This window comes from Poecilia reticulata, chromosome 16 (assembly GCF_904066995.2).
Source record: "Poecilia reticulata chromosome 16, P_reticulata-male-v2, whole genome shotgun sequence".
Classification (NCBI taxonomy): domain Eukaryota; kingdom Metazoa; phylum Chordata; class Actinopteri; order Cyprinodontiformes; family Poeciliidae; genus Poecilia; species Poecilia reticulata.
Window position 1 is genome coordinate 208,085 of NC_088845.1, and position 19,354 is coordinate 227,438.

Below are 19,354 nucleotides of genomic sequence, written 5' to 3' on the forward strand. Positions count from 1 at the left end.
ACACCGAACGGCCAGGTGTTGGTTACCTGCTGCGGGGGTGTTAGGGCGGGGTCAGGGGGGAGGGGCTTAGTGGGAGGAGCAGGCCTGTCATGAACCTGATTGGAGAGAAAACAGGAAGCAGAGGCAGACAGCAGCAGCAGCGTTAATAAAAGAGGTAGGGAAGCGGACGCCGCTTCGCCGGTTCACTTCCTCCCACGAGCCTCAAATCCGACCAATCGGAAGAGGAGGAGCCTCAAATCCGACCAATCGGAAGAGGAGGAGCCTCAAATCCAACCAATCGGAGGAGGAGGAGCCTCAAATCCGACCAATCGGAAGAGGAGGAGCCTCAATTCCGACCAATCGGAGGAGGAGGAGCCTCAAATCCAACCAATCGGAGGAGGAGGAGCCTCAAATCCAACCAATCGGAGGAGGAGGAGCCTCAAATCCGACCAATCGGAGGAGCCTCAAATCCGACCAATTGGAGGAGGAGTCTCAAATCCAACCAATCGGAGGAGCCTCAAATCCGACCAATTGGAGGAGGAGCCTCAAATCCGACCAATTGGAGGAGGAGTCTCAAATCCAACCAATCGGAGGAGGAGCCTCAAATCCGACCAATCGGAGGAGCCTCAAATCCGACCAATTGGAGGAGGAGCCTCAAATCCGACCAATTGGAGGAGGAGCCTCAAATCCGACCAACCGGAAGAGGAGGAGCCTCAAATCCGACCAATCGAAGGAGCCTCAAATCCGACCAACCGGAAGAGGAGGAGCCTCAAATCCGACCAATCGGAGGAGCTCATTTCACTTCCTTCATCAGTTTTACTCTCCTGCTCCAAACATGGTGGTTTCACATCAGCAAAGTTCTCGTTATTTACCTTTAAGGACCTGATCAGACGGACGAGTGTCTGCAGAAACTGGTGGATCAATAAACTGAAGCCGGATCTGAAACTGTTGCTGTTTGGCTCCGTGTGACGAGTTGGAGGTTTTTCTTTTCCTCACAGGAATAATAAATAATTATGCAGTTCTGGGTAGAGCAGATTTATTCAAAATGTTTATATTTTTGTACAGTTTTAGATCTGCTCTGACTCTGTTGTTCTTTCAGACCGTAAGATTAATCGATAAGTTAACAACTATTTCCATAAGTGATCAATCAGATTGATCGTTTCAGACCCACTGGAAACAAATTAAGCTGACCAAGCTGCATGTTTATGGCCGTCTCCATAGCAACGTATCTGAATCCAGCAGGAAGCGAACGTTGGTCTTACTGACCCACCTGTAACCTGGTTACCATGGAGACCTAACCCAAACCAATCAGGAGAGAAATCAGCGTGGTGAAGGCGAACTACGCCCCCTGCTGGTGTCACCCGGTACAGTTCTGCTGAGTCTCTGTGGAAATGGGCCCAGCGGGACCAGACCCTGAGGTCATTCTGCTTCCAGTTTAAAGGTCATGAACCCCAGACTCTTCCCTCCAGCCAGCGCTCGGCGTGTGGTGCCGTTGTCATGGTTACCTCTTTGTGGGGCGGCGCCAGCGCGACGTCGGACTGCGGGTTCAGGTGGTATCGCAGCGGTCGGACCTGCTCTCCGTTGCGGCCGTCTACTCGCTCCGTCGCCGGCGTCCTGGACAACATGGAGGACGGCTGTCACGGTTACATCGTGGCGGTCAGGAAGAGGCGCCGGAACCAGCAACGGTCCGGATCCGCTCTGGGTTTCATGGTGTTAGTTTAGCAGGAAACACAGCATCACGCTAACTACCCGGCTACGGACGGGAACAGGTTCATCCTCAGATCTCTGAAGGAACTTAAAGCTGCACTGAAGGGGCTCAACACTGAGGACTTCATTACCCAGAATCCCCTCTGCTCTGATCAGGATCCATACTGGGATCTTTGAGAGTGCAGCTTTAAGTGGATTTACAGCAGGTGTGATCACATCGGTCAGGAGGTCAAGATTTAAAAGCGCAGACCGTCGGGTTGGAGCGAGTACGTCTGAGCAGTCAGTATGTTACCAGCACGCTGGAAAAACAAAACCTATTCAGAGATATTATTATATTATTGTGAATTAATTCAGGCAGTGAGGTGTTCAAACTTTATTTCTCGATCGCTACAATCACTGCTAACAGTTTAGACGTTAGCTGCTAAGCTAGCAGGGCAACTGCCATGTTAGCGCCGAAATGCTAACAGATGTAGCAGTTATTTCACTCTGAAAACATCGACTGCATACGACCGGGCGATGGAATAACAAATGTTAGATGCTAAAGACTTTAAGGGAATCATTTCCATCCACGTGTTTGGTGAACGTTAGCAACCTGGAACTAAGCTAAAATAAGATGGAGACTTTTCTGGCTGAAGACTGGCAGAGCAGGGGAAGCAACGCCACCTTGTGGTGTAACTTGGTACAACACCTCCATTCAATACACTTTGACCCCCTTTAATTCAGTTAAATCATCAATAAAACATGTTTGTTACATGTTGGATTCATGTTAATGTGCATTTATATTTATATTGATTTATATTTGTCATGATGATCACATCATATTTATTCAAATGAAGTTCAGAGACTTTCCTTCAGTCCATCTTATCAGGAGGTCAGTATGTAAATAAAGAAATTCTGCAGTAAATTCAAACAATTCAGGTTTTATATGGGAACCTGGAGCCTGACAGCTGGTAGGATACTGAGCACTCACAGATACTCCAGACGACCACTAAGCCTACAGAACCAATCTGCTGAGCAGAACCCGGCAGGTCCAGCAGTACCTGCAGGCGTGGGCGGGTTCAAACTCCAAACCCCACAGCTCAGAGTCAGCCACACTGCATTGTGGGTAAGAGCAGAGTTATGCTTGAAGTCTGTGTGTGTGTGTGTGTGTGTGTGTGTGTGTGTGGGCGTGCGTGTGTTTGGGTCGGCGGTACCGGTTGTGCTGCCGGGCCTTGTGAAACGGGCTGTTGGGTCCGAGGCAGCAGACCATCCGCCGGAAACGGGAGAAGCGCAGAGCGAGGAAGAGGAGCACCACGGGCAGGATGAAGAAGAAGATGAGCAGCAGGGCGACCCGGACCGGATCGGACTCTGAGCACAGAAACAGGCGGGTCAGCGGCGGAACCGGAGCCGGTTCTGGTTCCGGTCGTGAGGGGGAAGCACCTGCAGCGGCGGCGGCCGGGCCGCTGTCGACGCTGCCGCCGCGTCCAGAGGACCTGCAGTCAGGAGGAGCCCAGCCGGCGTCGCAGTGGCACTTCCTGTTGCTGTTACACACCTGAGACAGGTAGACAGGAACCGCCAGTCACACGACTGGACTCATCCAGATCGTTACCGAGGCAGCCAAACATTTATGATCAAAAAATCCAGATTCGTTCTGAAAAAAGTCAGACGTTCTATAAATAATATTAAATATTTTCTCTGGCTGTTTTTACATTATAAAAAATAATAAACACCTTAAAACTGTTTAAATGTTTATTTATTATAGAATATTTACTGCAGGACATTAATTCACTCATGTAAAATAAATATATTAATGGTCCATTTTAATTATAAATCAACATGTTTTGATTTTAGAAGGTTTTGGTGTTATTTGGTTTATTTCATTTTTAAATAACGTGTATAAAAACTGAATGAATTGATGAACAACATTTTGAAAGTATAAATATTTAGTTGTTGAAGCATAAAAAATGCAAATACCAAAACATATCAGAATATATTGATTTCATAGGAGTGAATTAATTTGATGCTAATGAAGTGATTTCAGGTTTTTATGTACTTTCTGTTCTGCATGTTTTCAGGAGTCGCTGCTAATTAAATCTGTGAGGTTAATAGAAACAGAAGCTTCATGCATGTATTTGGTTTCACTGTTTAGTAATTTAATTATTTTATTTTGAAGCCTGAAACTCACTCCGTGACCGCTGCACTTCCTGCGACATTCTTCCACGCCGAACACGGACGCATCCTCACATTTCTGATTCAAACAAGCCTACAAACACACACAGGGAGTGAAATCATCAATAATAATAAGGATAAATATTATTATTATAACACGCAAAAACCCCATCTCTATCATAAACTACACTTTGATACTTAATACTGTAAAAAACTAACTTCTCAGCACTAAATGTAACGTTTTAAGGCTGAATGAGAAAGAAAACCTGAGCCAGTAGAAACACGTTAGCCTGTAGGCCAATCAGATCCAAGACGAACTCTGATTGGCTGAGCAGGCAGGAAGTGGCCTCTGACCTTGCCGGGCCCGCAGGCGGTGCCCTGGGCCACGGTGGCCGGGTCGGACACGTCGTCGTCCAGGTGGAAGAACGTCCCTCTGCAGACCAGGTCGCTGTGGTTGAAGCGAACGGTCAGGATCTGGGCGATGCTGCCCAACAGGGGGCGCTCCGTCCCGCCCTGACACTGGATCCTGCCGCACAGAACGTCTCTGAAGCAACAAGAGACGCAGATGGATGAACCTGGAACACGAGGCATCATGGGAAATGTAGGCTGAGCAGATCAGTGTTTACTCACCGGTTGGCACAGGGGATGTAGGAGCCGTTGGCCAGCTGACCGCAGTTCCCATATTTATTTCCCTGTTTGTTGACGGATGAGAAGCACAAGGCTGGAGCGCTGCTGGCATCTGGACACAGAACCAGAACCAACTGGGTTCAGATGGAGCTGCTAACGCTAACACCAGAACCAGAACCAACTGGGCTCAGATGGAAGCTGCTAACGCTAACAATACAACCAACTGTGTTCAGATGGAAGCTGCTAACGCTAACACCAGAACCAACTGGGCTCAGATGGAAGCTGCTAACGCTAACACCAGAACCAACTGGGCTCAGATGGAAGCTGCTAACGCTAACACCAGAACCAACTGGGCTCAGATGGAAGCTGCTAACGCTAACAATACAACCAACTGTGTTCAGATGGAAGCTGCTAACGCTAACACCAGAACCAGAACCAACTGGGTTCAGATGGAGCTGCTATTGCTAACAATACAACCAACTGGGCTCAGATGGAAACTGCTAACGCTAACACCAGAACCAACTGGGCTCAGATGGAAGCTGCTAACGCTAACACCAGAACCAACTGGGCTCAGATGGAAGCTGCTAACGCTAACAATACAACCACCTGTGTTCAGATGGAAGCTGCTAACGCTAACACCAGAACCAACTGGGCTCAGATGGAGCTGCTAACGCTAACACCAGAACCAACTGGGCTCAGATGGAGCTGCTAACGCTAACACCAGAACCAACTGGGCTCAGATGGAGCTGCTAACGCTAACACCAGAACCAACTGGGCTCAGATGGAAGCTGCTAACGCTAACACCAGAACCAACTGGGCTCAGATGGAGCTGCTAACGCTAACACCAGAACCAACTGGGCTCAGATGGAAGCTGCTAACGCTAACACCAGAACCAACTGGGCTCAGATGGAAGCTGCTAACGCTAACAACAGAACCAACTGGGCTCAGATGGAGCTGCTAACGCTAACACCAGAACCAACTGGGCTCAGATGGAGCTGCTAACGCTAACACCAGAACCAACTGGGCTCAGATGGAAGCTGCTAACGCTAACACCAGAACCAACTGGGCTCAGATGGAGCTGCTAACGCTAACACCAGAACCAACTGGGCTCAGATGGAAGCTGCTAACGCTAACACCAGAACCAACTGGGCTCAGATGGAGCTGCTAACGCTAACACCAGAACCAACTGGGCTCAGATGGAAGCTGCTAACGCTAACACCAGAACCAACTGGGCTCAGATGGAAGCTGCTAACGCTAACACCAGAACCAACTGGGTTCAGATGGAGCTGCTAATGCTAACACCAGAACCAACTGGGCTCAGATGGAAGCTGCTAACGCTAACACCAGAACCAGAACCAACTGGGCTCAGATGGAAGCTGCTAATGCTAACACCAGAACCAGAACCAACTGGGTTCAGATGGAAGCTGCTAACGCTAACAATAGAACCAGAACCAACTGGGTTCAGATGGAAGCTGCTAATGCTAACACCAGAACCAGAACCAACTGGGTTCAGATGGAAGCTGCTAATGCTAACACCAGAACCAGAACCAACTGGGCTCAGATGGAAGCTGCTAATGCTAACACCAGAACCAGAACCAACTGGGTCCAGTTGGAGCGGTGTTTCTAATTTTACTGGAATCACTCTGAACTGGTTTTCTTACTGGTTCCCCACAGCATCTGGCACTGGGAATCCATATCGGCGCAGACTCCTCCGTAGCAGTAGGAGGCGCCGTTCCGGCAGGCCTCTCCGTTCTGCAGGAACACATTGGGGGGGCAGTGAGGGGCGGAGCCTGTGCAGTACTCAGGTAGGTCGCACTCTCCCAGCGGCTCCCGGCACACCGAGCCCGCAGCGCGCAGCTGAACCCAAGAAGAAGAAGAAGACGCGTTAGCGAGATTCTGGGTAAACCGGTCGAGTTTTAATTGTGGACCTGGAGCCGGGCTCACCTTACAGTCCTCACAGCAGATACCGTCTGAGGAGCACTGGGCTCCAGGAACCAGCTGGCAGGTGGAGGCGTTACAGCACGGGTCATCACACTCCTAACCAATCAGAGCGCAGCGTCAGCAGGAACAACCAGAGGCTGATTCACAATTTAATGATGCAATTACTACCGACGCATTTAAGGTGTGCAGGTGAATAATTAAGCTGCTACGGAGTGCAGGTGCGTATTTAAGGTGTGCAGGTGCTTATTTAAGGTGTGCAGGTGCGTATGTAAGGTGTGCAGGTGCGTATGTAAGGTGTGCAGGTGCGTATGTAAGGTGTGCAGGTGTGTATGTAAGGTGTGCAGGTGTGTATGTAAGGTGTGCAGGTGCGTATGTAAGGTGTGCAGGTGCGTATGTAAGGTGTGCAGGTGCGTATGTAAGGTGTGCAGGTGCGTATTTAAGGTGTGCAGGTGCGTATGTAAGGTGTGCAGGTGCGTATGTAAGGTGTGCAGGTGTGTATGTAAGGTGTGCAGGTGCGTATGTAAGGTGTGCAGGTGCGTATGTAAGGTGTGCAGGTGCGTATGTAAGGTGTGCAGGTGCGTATTTAAGGTGTGCAGGTGCGTATGTAAGGTGTGCAGGTGCGTATGTAAGGTGTGCAGGTGTGTATGTAAGGTGTGCAGGTGCGTATGTAAGGTGTGCAGGTGCGTATGTAAGGTGTGCAGGTGCATACCTCCAGCAGGCCGCAGTCACACTCCTCTCCTTGCTCCACGTACAGGTTCCCGCAGCGCGGTCCGCCCAGCAGGCGGTCGGGCTGCGGCACGTTGAACAGACACATGCCGCCGCCGTGCAGCAGGCTGACGGACAGATCTGCGGCGCTGCAGCTGCTGAACTGCTGACCTGGCATGAAGCTGAGGTCAGAGGTGAACAGGTGAGCCACAACACAGGGAGATCAGACAGGCTAATCCTGTTAGCCACGGCTGCGCAGGCCAGCAAACACTTCCTACTCAGACAGGAAGGTTCTGAGGTACCTGCTCAGCAAACTGAAGCTGCAGGAAGGCCTTTATTTGACCTTTGACCTCCTATCAGCTGAGGTTTTAACAGTTAGCACTAATAGCTCTTAGCACTAATAGCTGTTAGCACTAATAGCTGTTAGCACTAATAGTTGTTAGCACTAATAGCTGTTAGCACTAATAGTTGTTAGCACTAATAGTTGTTAGCACTAATAGTTGTTAGCACTAACAGCTGTTAGCACTAATAGTTGTTAGCACTAATAGTTGTTAGCACTAATAGTTGTTAGCACTAATAGCTGTTAGCACTAATAGCTGTTAGCACTAATAGTTGTTAGCACTAATAGTTAGCACTAATAGTTGTTAGCACTAATAGTTGTTAGCACTAATAGCTGTTAGCACTAATAGTTGTTAGCACTAATAGTTGTTAGCACTAATAGCTGTTAGCACTAATAGTTGTTAGCACTAATAGCTGTTAGCACTAATAGTTGTTAGCACTAATAGTTGTTAGCACTAATAGCTGTTAGCACTAATAGTTGTTAGCACTAATAGCTGTTAGCACTAATAGTTGTTAGCACTAATAGCTGTTAGCACTAATAGCTGTTAGCACTAATAGCTGTTAGCACTAATAGTTGTTAGCACTAATAGCTGTTAGCACTAATAGTTGTTAGCACTAATAGCTGTTAGCACTAATAGCTGTTAGCACTAATAGCTGTTAGCACTAATAGTTGTTAGCACTAATAGTTGTTAGCACTAATAGCTGTTAGCACTAATAGTTGTTAGCACTAATAGCTGTTAGCACTAATAGCTGTTAGCACTAATAGCTGTTAGCACTAATAGTTGTTAGCACTAATAGCTGTTAGCACTAATAGCTGTTAGCACTAATAGCTGTTAGCACTAACTGCTCCGACTGAGCAGGTTAAAGGTGTTTGACCAGCGTGTGAAGCTTTCGGTGTATTTCAGTGAGCTGTACTGGTGCAGTTAGAAAATACATTTTAAAATCAGTACATTAACTAAATATTTTAATTTCTGTATCAACACACTGACTAACACCAGCACTGGTTTGAGCTGATAAGTTGTCAACATGACAGCCATAACAGAAACAAGTGCCTCTTTAGCCTGGAAGGTTCTGGTTCTGACCCGGTTGACGGCTCCATGATGCATCCCCCGAGGCGGGGCTCGTTGTCGCAGGAGCAGCGGCGCTCGGCCGTGTCGTGCCTCATGCCCAGGTTGTGTCCGAGCTCGTGGGCGACGGTGGAGGCCACGCCCAGAACGCTGACCAGGTGGTCCTGAGGAGCGGAGCCAGGTCAAACAGGAAGTGGGCGGGGCAAACAGGAAGTAGACAGGAAGTGGAGGGGCGGAGCGGGCCTCACCACGTTGACGCCTCCGGATCGGTCCCTGGAGCACATGGAGGACTGGGACGCCATTCCCACAGTGGTACCGTCAAACGACTCGCCCCTGTTCGGGTCAGACAGAGCGCTCAGGTCCGGACCGGACTGTCTAAGGTCCGGACCGGACTGTCTAAGGTCCGGACCGGACTCTGTTAGGTCCAGACTGGACTGTCTAAGGTCCGGACCGGACTCTGTTAGGTCCAGACTGGACTACCTAAGGTCCGGATTGGATTGTCTTAAGGTCCAGACCGGACTGTCTAAGGTCCGGACCGGACTCTGTAAGGTCCAGACTGGACTGTCTAAGGTCCGGACCGGACTCTGTAAGGTCCAGACTGGACTGTCTAAGGTCCGGACCGGACTCTGTAAGGTCCAGACTGGACTGTCTAAGGTCCGGACCGGACTCTGTAAGGTCCAGACTGGACTGTCTAAGGTCCGGACCGGACTCTGTAAGGTCCAGACCGGACTGTCTAAGGTCCGGATTGGACTCTGTAAGGTCCAGACTGGACTGTCTAAGGTCCGGATTGGACTCTGTAAGGTCCAGACCGGACTGTCTAAGGTCCGGACCGGACTCTGTAAGGTCCAGACTGGACTCTGTAAGGTCCGGACCGGACTGTCTAAGGTCCGGATTGGACTCTGTAAGGTCCAGACCGGACTGTCTAAGGTCCGGATTGGACTCTGTAAGGTCCAGACTGGACTGTCTAAGGTCCGGACCGGACTCTGTAAGGTCCAGACCGGACTGTCTAAGGTCCGGACCGGACTCTGTAAGGTCCAGACCGGACTGTCTAAGGTCCGGATTGGACTCTGTAAGGTCCAGACTGGACTGTCTAAGGTCCGGATTGGACTCTGTAAGGTCCAGACTGGACTGTCTAAGGTCCGGATTGGACTCTGTTAGGTCCGGACTGGACTGTCTAAGGTCCGGATTGGACTCTGTAAGGTCCAGACTGGACTGTCTAAGGTCCGGACCGGACTCTGTAAGGTCCAGACTGGACTGTCTAAGGTCCGGACCGGACTCTGTAAGGTCCAGACTGGACTGTCTAAGGTCCGGACCGGACTCTGTAAGGTCCAGACTGGACTCTGTTAGGTCCGGACTGGACTGTCTAAGGTCCGGACCGGATTTTTAAAGGTATATTTAATCCATAACAATACTAATCAATAATATAATATTTCTAACTTGTGTCTTCAGGTAAGACAGTTTATACACGGAGTTCTAGCTCTAATAGTTTTCCACATATAAGCAGAAGGATAAAACGATTAATTGTGATAAATCAATAACTGGAGTATAAATGCTGTAAAACGGCCATTTGCTGAAGGATTGACACTCAGATTAAAGCTTTTCAGATTAAAAACCTGTCTCACCTGCCTCACCTGGAGGCCACGCCCAGGTTTATATAAATCTTCAGTTGAGCCCTTTTAATTATTAATCTGTTAATCCAATAATAATCCAATAATAATCCCCAGATCAGCTCTACTCTGCATTAATGCTCAGCTTTTCATGTTGGTGTTAGAAGCTCCATCATTTCCTTTCAGGTGATTTAAAAAGTGATTTGTTTGAATTTTTTAACGTATTTCTAGTATTGAGTAAAACAAGTTTAAATGGTTTCAGTAAGAAAACCCAGAATGTGGTGATTTTTAAGTTGATGACTGAATGAATCGTTAGCTGTCTGTTAAAAACCATTCAAGGATTTTAAGGTGTCTCTTTATGACTGTGTTCAAAAACTTTCCAGGACCTTGAATTTATTTTGTTCTTTTAAGGACTTGAGGGCCTGACGGGAACATTTTAGCCCTTCTGTCTCTGGGTGTCAACAAAGCCCAAGGACTTAAATAAACCAGGAGCTTTTATTTTGAAGGCCTACATGATGAGCTGGGCGTTGTCATGGCGAAGGCGTGGCAGCAGCTCTCTGCTCCTCCACTCCAGGAAGTTGTTGAGCGTGTCGCTGGCGCTCCTCTCCACCCGGATCTTATCGCGGTCGCTCCAGACCTCCAGGCCCGTCAGCGCCACCCGGACCTTCAGCGGCCGGTAGAACTGAAATAGAGAGCGTGGCGGTTCTGTTGGACCGGAGCGGAGCGGACCGGACCGAAGCGGAGCGGGACTCACCCAGTCCACCTGGTTGGCCACGTCCAGCAGCCGGTACACGATGGTCTGGTTGCTCCTCTGGTAGTTCAGGAACTGGAGGGAAAATGTTATTTTAGATGATCTTCTGGAGGAACAAATTAATTTCTGATCTCCAAAAGTCGAACAACGTGGAGAAAAAAAATTAAGAAATCTTGACATTAATCTCACAAATTTCCTAAAAAAAATACGTGGAAATCTTCCAGTTTCCACGTCTGAGACGGACCCTCACTGACCTCCTGATGGTCCGCCACCAGCACCAGCTCCACGTGTTTGGTCTCAGACAGGATATCTCTCTTGGTCTGCGGGGAAACGGAACGGGGTCAGAGGTCAGAGCGGAAACGGAGCGGGGTCAGGGGTCAGAACAGGAGTGGGCAGAGAAACGGCGGCTCACCCGCTGGCCGGCGCTGCGGCTGGAGGACGGAGGACCGGGCGTGTGCTGCACGGCACAGCCCACCGCGGCGGCGCCCTCCAGAGGACCGGCAGAGAACAGCAGGTGGACGTCTTCCTCCTCTGCTCCTCCCGGCTCCTCCAGCCGCTCCCTGACCTCTGGCTGCAGCTCCAAGGTCACGGAGGAGTTGAGGACAATTACGCCGCTGCAGGAAAGAACGCCGTTGATCAAAGTATTCAACCACAGAAGAAGAAGAGACTGATTTCATGAGTTAAATTTCCTCCATCGCAGGATGCAGCAGGAACACGCATCAGATTAAATCTGCTGAGGAGAAAATCCTCAGAGAGGGGCTGGTTCCTCAGGTGGCCGCGTGTCAGAACGGCGCCTCCTGTTGGCCGCGTGTCAGAACAGCGCCTCCTGTTGGCCGCGTGTCAGAACAGCGCCTCCTGTTGGCCGCGTGTCAGAACGGCGCCTCTCGGTGGCCGCGTGTCAGAACGGCGCCTCCCGGTGGCCGCGTGTCAGAACAGCGCCTCCTGGTGGCCGCGTGTCAGAACGGCGCCTCTCGGTGGCCGCGTGTCAGAACGGCGCCTCTCGGTGGCCGCGTGTCAGAACGGCGCCTCCCGGTGGGAGCGGCGCTTCCTGTTGGCCGCGTGTCAGAACGGCGCCTCTCGGTGGCCGCGTGTCAGAACGGTGCCACCTGGTGGCCGCGTGTCAGAACGGCGCCTCTCGGTGGCCGCGTGTCGGAGCGGCGCCTCCCGGTGGGAGCGGCGCCTCCTGTTGGCCGCGTGTCGGATCGGCGCCTCCCGGTGGCCGCGTGTCCGAGCGGCGCCTCCCGGTGGCCGCGTGTCGGATCGGCGCCTCCCGGTGGCCGCGTGTCCGAGCGGCGCCTCCCGGTGGCCGCGTGTCGGATCGGCGCCTCCCGGTGGCCGCGTGTCGGAGCGGCGCCTCCCGGTGGCCGCGTGTCGGAGCGGCGCCTCCCGGTGGCCGCGTGTCGGAGCGGCGCCTCCCGGTGGCCGCGTGTCGGAACGGCGCTTCCCGGTGGCCGCGTGTCGGAACGGCGCTTCCCGGTGGCCGCGTGTCGGAGCGGCGCCTCCCTGTGGCCGCGTGTCAGAACGGCGTCTCCCGGTGGCCGCGTGTGGGAGCGGCGCCTCCTGGTGGCTGCATGTCGGAGCGGCGCCTCCCGGTGGCTGCGTGTGGGAGCGGCGCCTCCCGGTGGGAGCGGCGCCTCCTGTTGGCCGCGTGTCAGAACGGCGCCTCCCGGTGGGAGCGGCGCTTCCTGTTGGCCGCGTGTCGGAGCGGCGCCTCCCGGTGGGAGCGGCGCCTCCTGTTGGCCGCGTGTCAGAACGGCGCCTCTCGGTGGCCGCGTGTCGGAGCGGCGCCTCCCGGTGGGAGCGGCGCCTCCTGTTGGCCGCGTGTCAGAACGGCGCCTCCCGGTGGCCGCGTGTCCGAGCGGCGCCTCCCGGTGGCCGCGTGTGGGAGCGGCGCCTCCCGGTGGCTGCGTGTGGGAGCGGCGCCTCCCGGTGGCTGCGTGTGGGAGCGGCGCCTCCCGGTGGCTGCGTGTGGGAGCGGCGCCTCCAGGTGGCCGCGTGTGGGAGCGGCGCCTCCCGGTGGCTGCGTGTGGGAGCGGCGCCTCCTGGTGGCCGCGTGTCAGAACAGCGCCTCCCGGTGGCCGCGTGTCGGAACGGCGCCTCCCGGTGGCTGCGTGTGGGAGCGGCGCCTCCCGGTGGCTGCGTGTGGGAACGGCGCCTCCCGGTGGCTGCGTGTGGGAACGGCGCCTCCCGGTGGCTGCGTGTGGGAGCGGCGCCTCCCGGTGGCTGCGTGTGGGAACGGCGCCTCCCGGTGGCTGCGTGTGGGAACGGCGCCTCCCGGTGGCTGCGTGTGGGAGCGGCGCCTCCCGGTGGCTGCGTGTGGGAACGGCGCCTCCCGGTGGCTGCGTGTGGGAGCGGCGCCTCCTGGTGGCCGCGTGTGGGAGCGGCGCCTCCCGGTGGCTGCGTGTGGGAACGGCGCCTCCCGGTGGCCGCGTGTGGGAGCGGCGCCTCCCGGTGGCCGCGTGTCCGAGCGGCGCCTCCCGGTGGCTGCGTGTGGGAACGGCGCCTCCCGGTGGCTGCGTGTGGGAACGGCGCCTCCCGGTGGCTGCGTGTGGGAGCGGCGCCTCCCGGTGGCTGCGTGTGGGAACGGCGCCTCCCGGTGGCTGCGTGTGGGAGCGGCGCCTCCTGGTGGCCGCGTGTGGGAGCGGCGCCTCCCGGTGGCTGCGTGTGGGAACGGCGCCTCCCGGTGGCCGCGTGTGGGAGCGGCGCCTCCCGGTGGCCGCGTGTCCGAGCGGCGCCTCCCGGTGGCCGCGTGTGGGAGCGGCGCCTCCCGGTGGCCGCGTGTCAGAACGGCGCTTCCCGGTGGCCGCGTGTCAGAACGGCGCTTCCCGGTGGCCGCGTGTCCGAGCGGCGCCTCCCTGTGGCCGCGTGTCAGAACGGCGTCTCCCGGTGGCCGCGTGTGGGAGCGGCGCCTCCTGGTGGCTGCATGTCGGAGCGGCGCCTCCCGGTGGCTGCGTGTGGGAGCGGCGCCTCCCGGTGGGAGCGGCGCCTCCTGTTGGCCGCGTGTCAGAACGGCGCCTCCCGGTGGGAGCGGCGCTTCCTGTTGGCCGCGTGTCGGAGCGGCGCCTCCCGGTGGGAGCGGCGCCTCCTGTTGGCCGCGTGTCAGAACGGCGCCTCTCGGTGGCCGCGTGTCGGAGCGGCGCCTCCCGGTGGGAGCGGCGCCTCCTGTTGGCCGCGTGTCAGAACGGCGCCTCCCGGTGGCCGCGTGTCCGAGCGGCGCCTCCCGGTGGCCGCGTGTGGGAGCGGCGCCTCCCGGTGGCTGCGTGTGGGAGCGGCGCCTCCCGGTGGCTGCGTGTGGGAGCGGCGCCTCCCGGTGGCTGCGTGTGGGAGCGGCGCCTCCAGGTGGCCGCGTGTGGGAGCGGCGCCTCCCGGTGGCTGCGTGTGGGAGCGGCGCCTCCTGGTGGCCGCGTGTCAGAACAGCGCCTCCCGGTGGCCGCGTGTCGGAACGGCGCCTCCCGGTGGCTGCGTGTGGGAGCGGCGCCTCCCGGTGGCTGCGTGTGGGAACGGCGCCTCCCGGTGGCTGCGTGTGGGAACGGCGCCTCCCGGTGGCTGCGTGTGGGAACGGCGCCTCCCGGTGGCTGCGTGTGGGAGCGGCGCCTCCCGGTGGCTGCGTGTGGGAACGGCGCCTCCCGGTGGCTGCGTGTGGGAGCGGCGCCTCCTGGTGGCCGCGTGTGGGAGCGGCGCCTCCCGGTGGCTGCGTGTGGGAACGGCGCCTCCCGGTGGCCGCGTGTGGGAGCGGCGCCTCCCGGTGGCCGCGTGTCCGAGCGGCGCCTCCCGGTGGCTGCGTGTGGGAACGGCGCCTCCCGGTGGCTGCGTGTGGGAACGGCGCCTCCCGGTGGCTGCGTGTGGGAGCGGCGCCTCCCGGTGGCTGCGTGTGGGAACGGCGCCTCCCGGTGGCCGCGTGTGGGAGCGGCGCCTCCTGGTGGCCGCGTGTGGGAGCGGCGCCTCCCGGTGGCCGCGTGTGGGAACGGCGCCTCCCGGTGGCCGCGTGTGGGAGCGGCGCCTCCCGGTGGCCGCGTGTCCGAGCGGCGCCTCCCGGTGGCCGCGTGTGGGAGCGGCGCCTCCCGGTGGCTGCGTGTCGGAGCGGCGCCCCCCGGTGGCTGCGTGTCGGAACGGCGCCTCCTGGTGGCCGCGTGTCGGAACAGCCACCAGGAGGTCTTAGGTATTTCCCTGCTCCAGTCCAGCTGACGTCAATCGATGATTAACAGGCGTTTGCTGAACTGCAATCAGGTGCATCAGGCAGATTAAAGCAGGGAAACCTCTAAACATGTAGGTCAGTGAGCCTGGAGGACCAGGAAACTCTGCTCTACAGTATATTATTATTATTCTTGTTTGTTATTTACAGTTTTTGTGCGAACCTCTGCGGGGCAACAGAAGCTGTTTCTATTCTAATCCAGGACATTTCTCAGTTTGGTTTTATTTGGGTTTTCGTTGCTGCTGAAGGTTTCAGAACGCCGGCCGTTGGTTGTGGTTCTGGTTGCGTCACCGTTAGAGGGATTATCTGAGGATTTCTGTGTTTCCAGCTAATCTGAATAATCCCAGCTGAGCAGAAAAAGCTCCACATCATATCTGTAACAGTTTCCTCTGTGCCGAGTCGCTCCGGCCCAGAAAACCTCAGAACTCTCTGATCCCGCTGCAGGTCAGAGGTTCGCTAATCGGATCAGCTGGACCTGCAGGAGAACCGGGACGCAAAACGCCCAGAAATACAAAGAGCTGCTGAGCAAATGTGAACAAAACTCTGGTTCTGGACCGGACCGCCTGAGGGTTCTTAAACTGAGTGACTCAGCAGAACCGAGCCGGAGTGGATGAGTCAGCAGATTTCTGCAGTGTCAGCAGAACCGGATCGATGTTGGGAAACCAGAGAAGCTTCCTGAGTCCAACAGCAAGAGGCTGAACGCAGAAACACAATGGTTTAATTCATTAGGATTATTAATCTGAAACCAAGAAAATACCTTCAGTCACGGTTCTGTCTGAACAAACCAGAACCAGAACTTTTCCTTTAGAATATTCAATCATATTTCAATCATAAAGACCAGAATTTATCTTTAATCAGTGGTGGCTAAAGAGCTAGCAGAGTTAATGCTCAAGTGCTAATTATAAACGTCAGCTCCACTAATGATAAATTGCTACACCGCTGTGTGGCCAAGTGGAAGCTAATGCTAAAGCGCTGTACTAACATGGTATTTAGTGGAAGCTAATGCTAAAGCGCTACACTAACATGGTATTTAGTGGAAGCTAATGCTAAAGCGCTATACTAACATGGTATTTAGTGGAAGCTAATGCTAAAGCGCTACACTAACATGGTATTTAGTGGAAGCTAATGCTAAAGCGCTATACTAACATGGTATTTAGTGGAAGCTAATGCTAAAGCGCTATACTAACATGGTATTTAGTGGAAGCTAATGCTAAAGCGCTATACTAACATGGTATTTAGTGGAAGCTAATGCTAAAGCGCTATACTAACATGTATTTAGTGGAAGCTAATGCTAAAGCGCTGTACTAACATGTATTTAGTGGAAGCTAATGCTAAAGCACTGTACTAACATGGTATTTAATGGAAGCTAATGCTAAAGCGCTATACTAACATGGTATTTAATGGAAGCTAATGCTAAAGCGCTATACTAACATGTATTTAGTGGAAGCTAATGCTAAAGCGCTACACTAACATGGTATTTAGTGGAAGCTAATGCTAAAGCGCTACACTAACATGGTATTTAGTGGAAGCTAATGCTAAAGCGCTATACTAACATGTATTTAGTGGAAGCTAATGCTAAAGCGCTATACTAACATGGTATTTAGTGGAAGCTAATGCTAAAGCGCTATACTAACATGTATTTAGTGGAAGCTAATGCTAAAGCGCTATACTAACATGGCATTTAGTGGAAGCTAATGCTAAAGCGCTACACTAACATGTATTTAGTGGAAGCTAATGCTAAAGCGCTATACTAACATGGTATTTAGTGGAAGCTAATGCTAAAGCGCTACACTAACATGTATTTAGTTGAAGCTAATGCTAAAGCGCTATACTAACATGTATTTAGTGGAAGCTAGTTCTAAAGCGCTATACTAACATGGTATTTAGTGGAAGCTAATACTAAAGTGCTATACTAACATGGTATTTAGTGGAAGCTAATGCTAAAGCGCTAATCATAAATAGTATTTCTGCTAACGCATCCTCTGAAAGCAGAGGCTGTTTTTTTTTATCATAGAAGTAATTTGTCAGCATTTACATAAATCAAATCTGGAAAATATCAATAGACAAATCCTTTATTTCCTCAGACAGAGTGGGAACCATGGGAACAGAACCCTGGGTCTGTGTTCGGACCAGACTCCGGGCGGTACTGACCGGAGTCCGGAGCAGGTGCTCAGAGCCGCTCTGGAGCGCGGGAATCCCCGGATGCTGCCGTGGTAGTAGCAGTGAGTCTGCAGGCGACACAAACACATCGACATCAGTCAGAGCCGGAGAACCCGAAGGGACAAACCGGGCCGGAGAACCCGAAGGGACAAACCGGGCCGGAGAACCCGAAGGGACAAACCGGGCCGGAGAACCCGAAGGGACCGCGCTGCGTTCACTGACTCACCACAGGCTCGGCCGGCACAGACACTCCGGTTCCGTTGGGGAGGTAGAAGAAGATGTTGGGCGGTCTGGGCAGCAGGTTGCTACGGGAACAGAGAGGGTTAATGGTTCTGAATGGGTCCAGACGGGCAGCGTACTGGTACGGTACCATGCTGGTAGTGAGACCAGTACTGGTACTTACTGGTTCTTCTCCAGGTCCAGCAGGAGGCGCTGTCCTCCCACCTCCAGCTCACACAGCAGCCTGTCGGGATGGCCGTCCTGAAAACACACAAAACGGGTCAGAACCAGAACACATGCCAACCCACAACCACAAAACAAGGGTCAAAGGTCAATCTAATGCCACACCAGCTGCGGGTTCACTGACCACATAAATGCACAATTATTGAAAACCCTTTGAAGCAAACGGCGTGTGTTTGATAGCTCCTGAGCTACCTCCGTAGCTATGCTGCTGCAGGTTTAGGCTGCTGGAGGACAAACTGTCCACTCCTCACTTTGCTACCTTCTCCTACTACTCTCCATTTTTGCGTTGCCAGCTGAGCTCATTGGAGGAGCTGCTGCTCGGAGCACAGCTGGTAGAAACGCTGCTAAAGGGTTAATGGAGGAGCCATGTTGGGATGAATTCCAGGGCGGAGCTTCAGAAACACCAGGACATTTTATACACAGGTGACTTTTATTTTTGCAGGCCCACTTCCTGTGTTGCCACAAACACCCCCAACGTTTTTAAAGCCTTGGACTGAAGTTACTTCCTCTTCCGTCTGTGGATCTTCACAAACCGATGCTCTTCATCTTCAGACTCCCACCTGGTGAGTCGTTACCTTGTTGCAGCGCTGCTTCGTGTCTAAACCTCTCATTTCATCGCTCACTAATGCTCATCAATGTGTCGTTGGCGCTCCGTTCTGCCATTTACAGCCACCAGGCTGCACACTGAGGCCAAGCAATAATCGCCACACTGAAAGGTAAAACAATTATTTTTGATATAAAAGGAAAACAGCTGATTCCGTCTGCAGCAGAAACTGGAACCAGTCATTTTCTGCACCACCTGGACGGATGGCAGGTGTTTTCCAGGTTCCTGTACTTCCTGCCTGAGCTGCAGGTTCAGATACTCTGAGGTTTACTGGTGAGGAGCAGATAAAACTGGAAAGGTGAGACTGGGAGTGCAGCTCTCAGACTGGTTCCTCCCTGTCTGCAAACACGATGAGCCAATATTAGCAAACATGCTCTTCCCTCAGATTTGGCTTCCTCCAGACCTGCCTGCAGGTTTTTACTCATCTGGAAGAGGAGACGCGGGAACAATAGGAGGCTAGAAGTAAAATATAGATCGTCCGAAAGCAACCTGGCGCCAAATTCACAAAGAATCCTGAGAGTAAAAGCAGATTCTAGTGAGAATCTCGGTTTCCTCATCGCTGTGGGCGTTAGCTTCTGCAGTCCATGCCAAGATCGTTTCCACTGTGTATCAATGCAGATTAAAGTTTAAATTACTAAAATATGCATCTATAAGGGTTATGAGAGGAGAGCTCATAAAGATATTATTGGTAAATATCGGCCATAACATCATAATCGGATATCAATATCGGCCCAGATTCAGCTTCCAGAGGGAGAACAGCAACATTTTACACTTAATTAGAACCACAGAAGAAAACTGATCAATCTGCTGATTAATGAGGAGGACGGGTAGATACTGGACAGGAAGCACATCAGATCCAGACCAGTCAGCGGACCAGTCAGAGGACCAGTTAGAGAACCAGTCAGCGGCCCAGTCAGGGACCAGTTAGAGAACCAGTCAGCGGCCCAGTCAGAGGACCAGTTAGAGAACCAGTCAGCGGCCCAGTCAGAGGACCAGTCAGAGGACCAGTCAGAGAACCAGTCAGAGAACCAGTCAGAGGACCAGTCAGAGGACCAGTCAGAGAAC

General features: G+C 53.5%; 1 protein-coding gene across 7 annotated transcripts in view; it reads right to left on the reverse strand.

Annotated features, from left to right (window-relative positions):
* Positions 1-19,354, reverse strand: part of adam15 (ADAM metallopeptidase domain 15) — a 30,054-nt gene that overhangs the window by 3,824 nt on the left and 6,876 nt on the right. For 3 of the 7 annotated variants that reach the window (XR_014084008.1, XM_081597586.1, XM_081597585.1), the window contains exons 3-21: positions 17,627-17,703; positions 17,450-17,528; positions 17,215-17,291; positions 11,284-11,485; positions 11,126-11,191; positions 10,875-10,946; positions 10,633-10,802; positions 8,762-8,846; positions 8,529-8,677; positions 7,112-7,289; positions 6,406-6,498; positions 6,123-6,318; positions 4,465-4,573; positions 4,189-4,378; positions 3,851-3,928; positions 3,106-3,217; positions 2,880-3,033; positions 1,485-1,593; positions 27-95 (exon numbers count right to left, since the gene is read on the reverse strand). Coding sequence is in view for 6 of the 7 variants with exons in the window: in XM_081597586.1 (XP_081453712.1) it covers positions 27-95; positions 1,485-1,593; positions 2,880-3,033; positions 3,106-3,217; positions 3,851-3,928; positions 4,189-4,378; positions 4,465-4,573; positions 6,123-6,318; positions 6,406-6,498; positions 7,112-7,289; positions 8,529-8,677; positions 8,762-8,846; positions 10,633-10,802; positions 10,875-10,946; positions 11,126-11,191; positions 11,284-11,485; positions 17,215-17,291; positions 17,450-17,528; positions 17,627-17,703 (2,265 nt within the window). In the remaining variant the exon portion in view is untranslated. The remainder of the gene's footprint in view (positions 1-26; positions 96-1,484; positions 1,594-2,879; positions 3,034-3,105; positions 3,218-3,850; positions 3,929-4,188; positions 4,379-4,464; positions 4,574-6,122; positions 6,319-6,405; positions 6,499-7,111; positions 7,290-8,528; positions 8,678-8,761; positions 8,847-10,632; positions 10,803-10,874; positions 10,947-11,125; positions 11,192-11,283; positions 11,486-17,214; positions 17,292-17,449; positions 17,529-17,626; positions 17,704-19,354) is intronic. The other 4 variants (XM_081597590.1, XM_081597589.1, XM_081597587.1 and 1 more) reach the window with 2 other exon arrangements.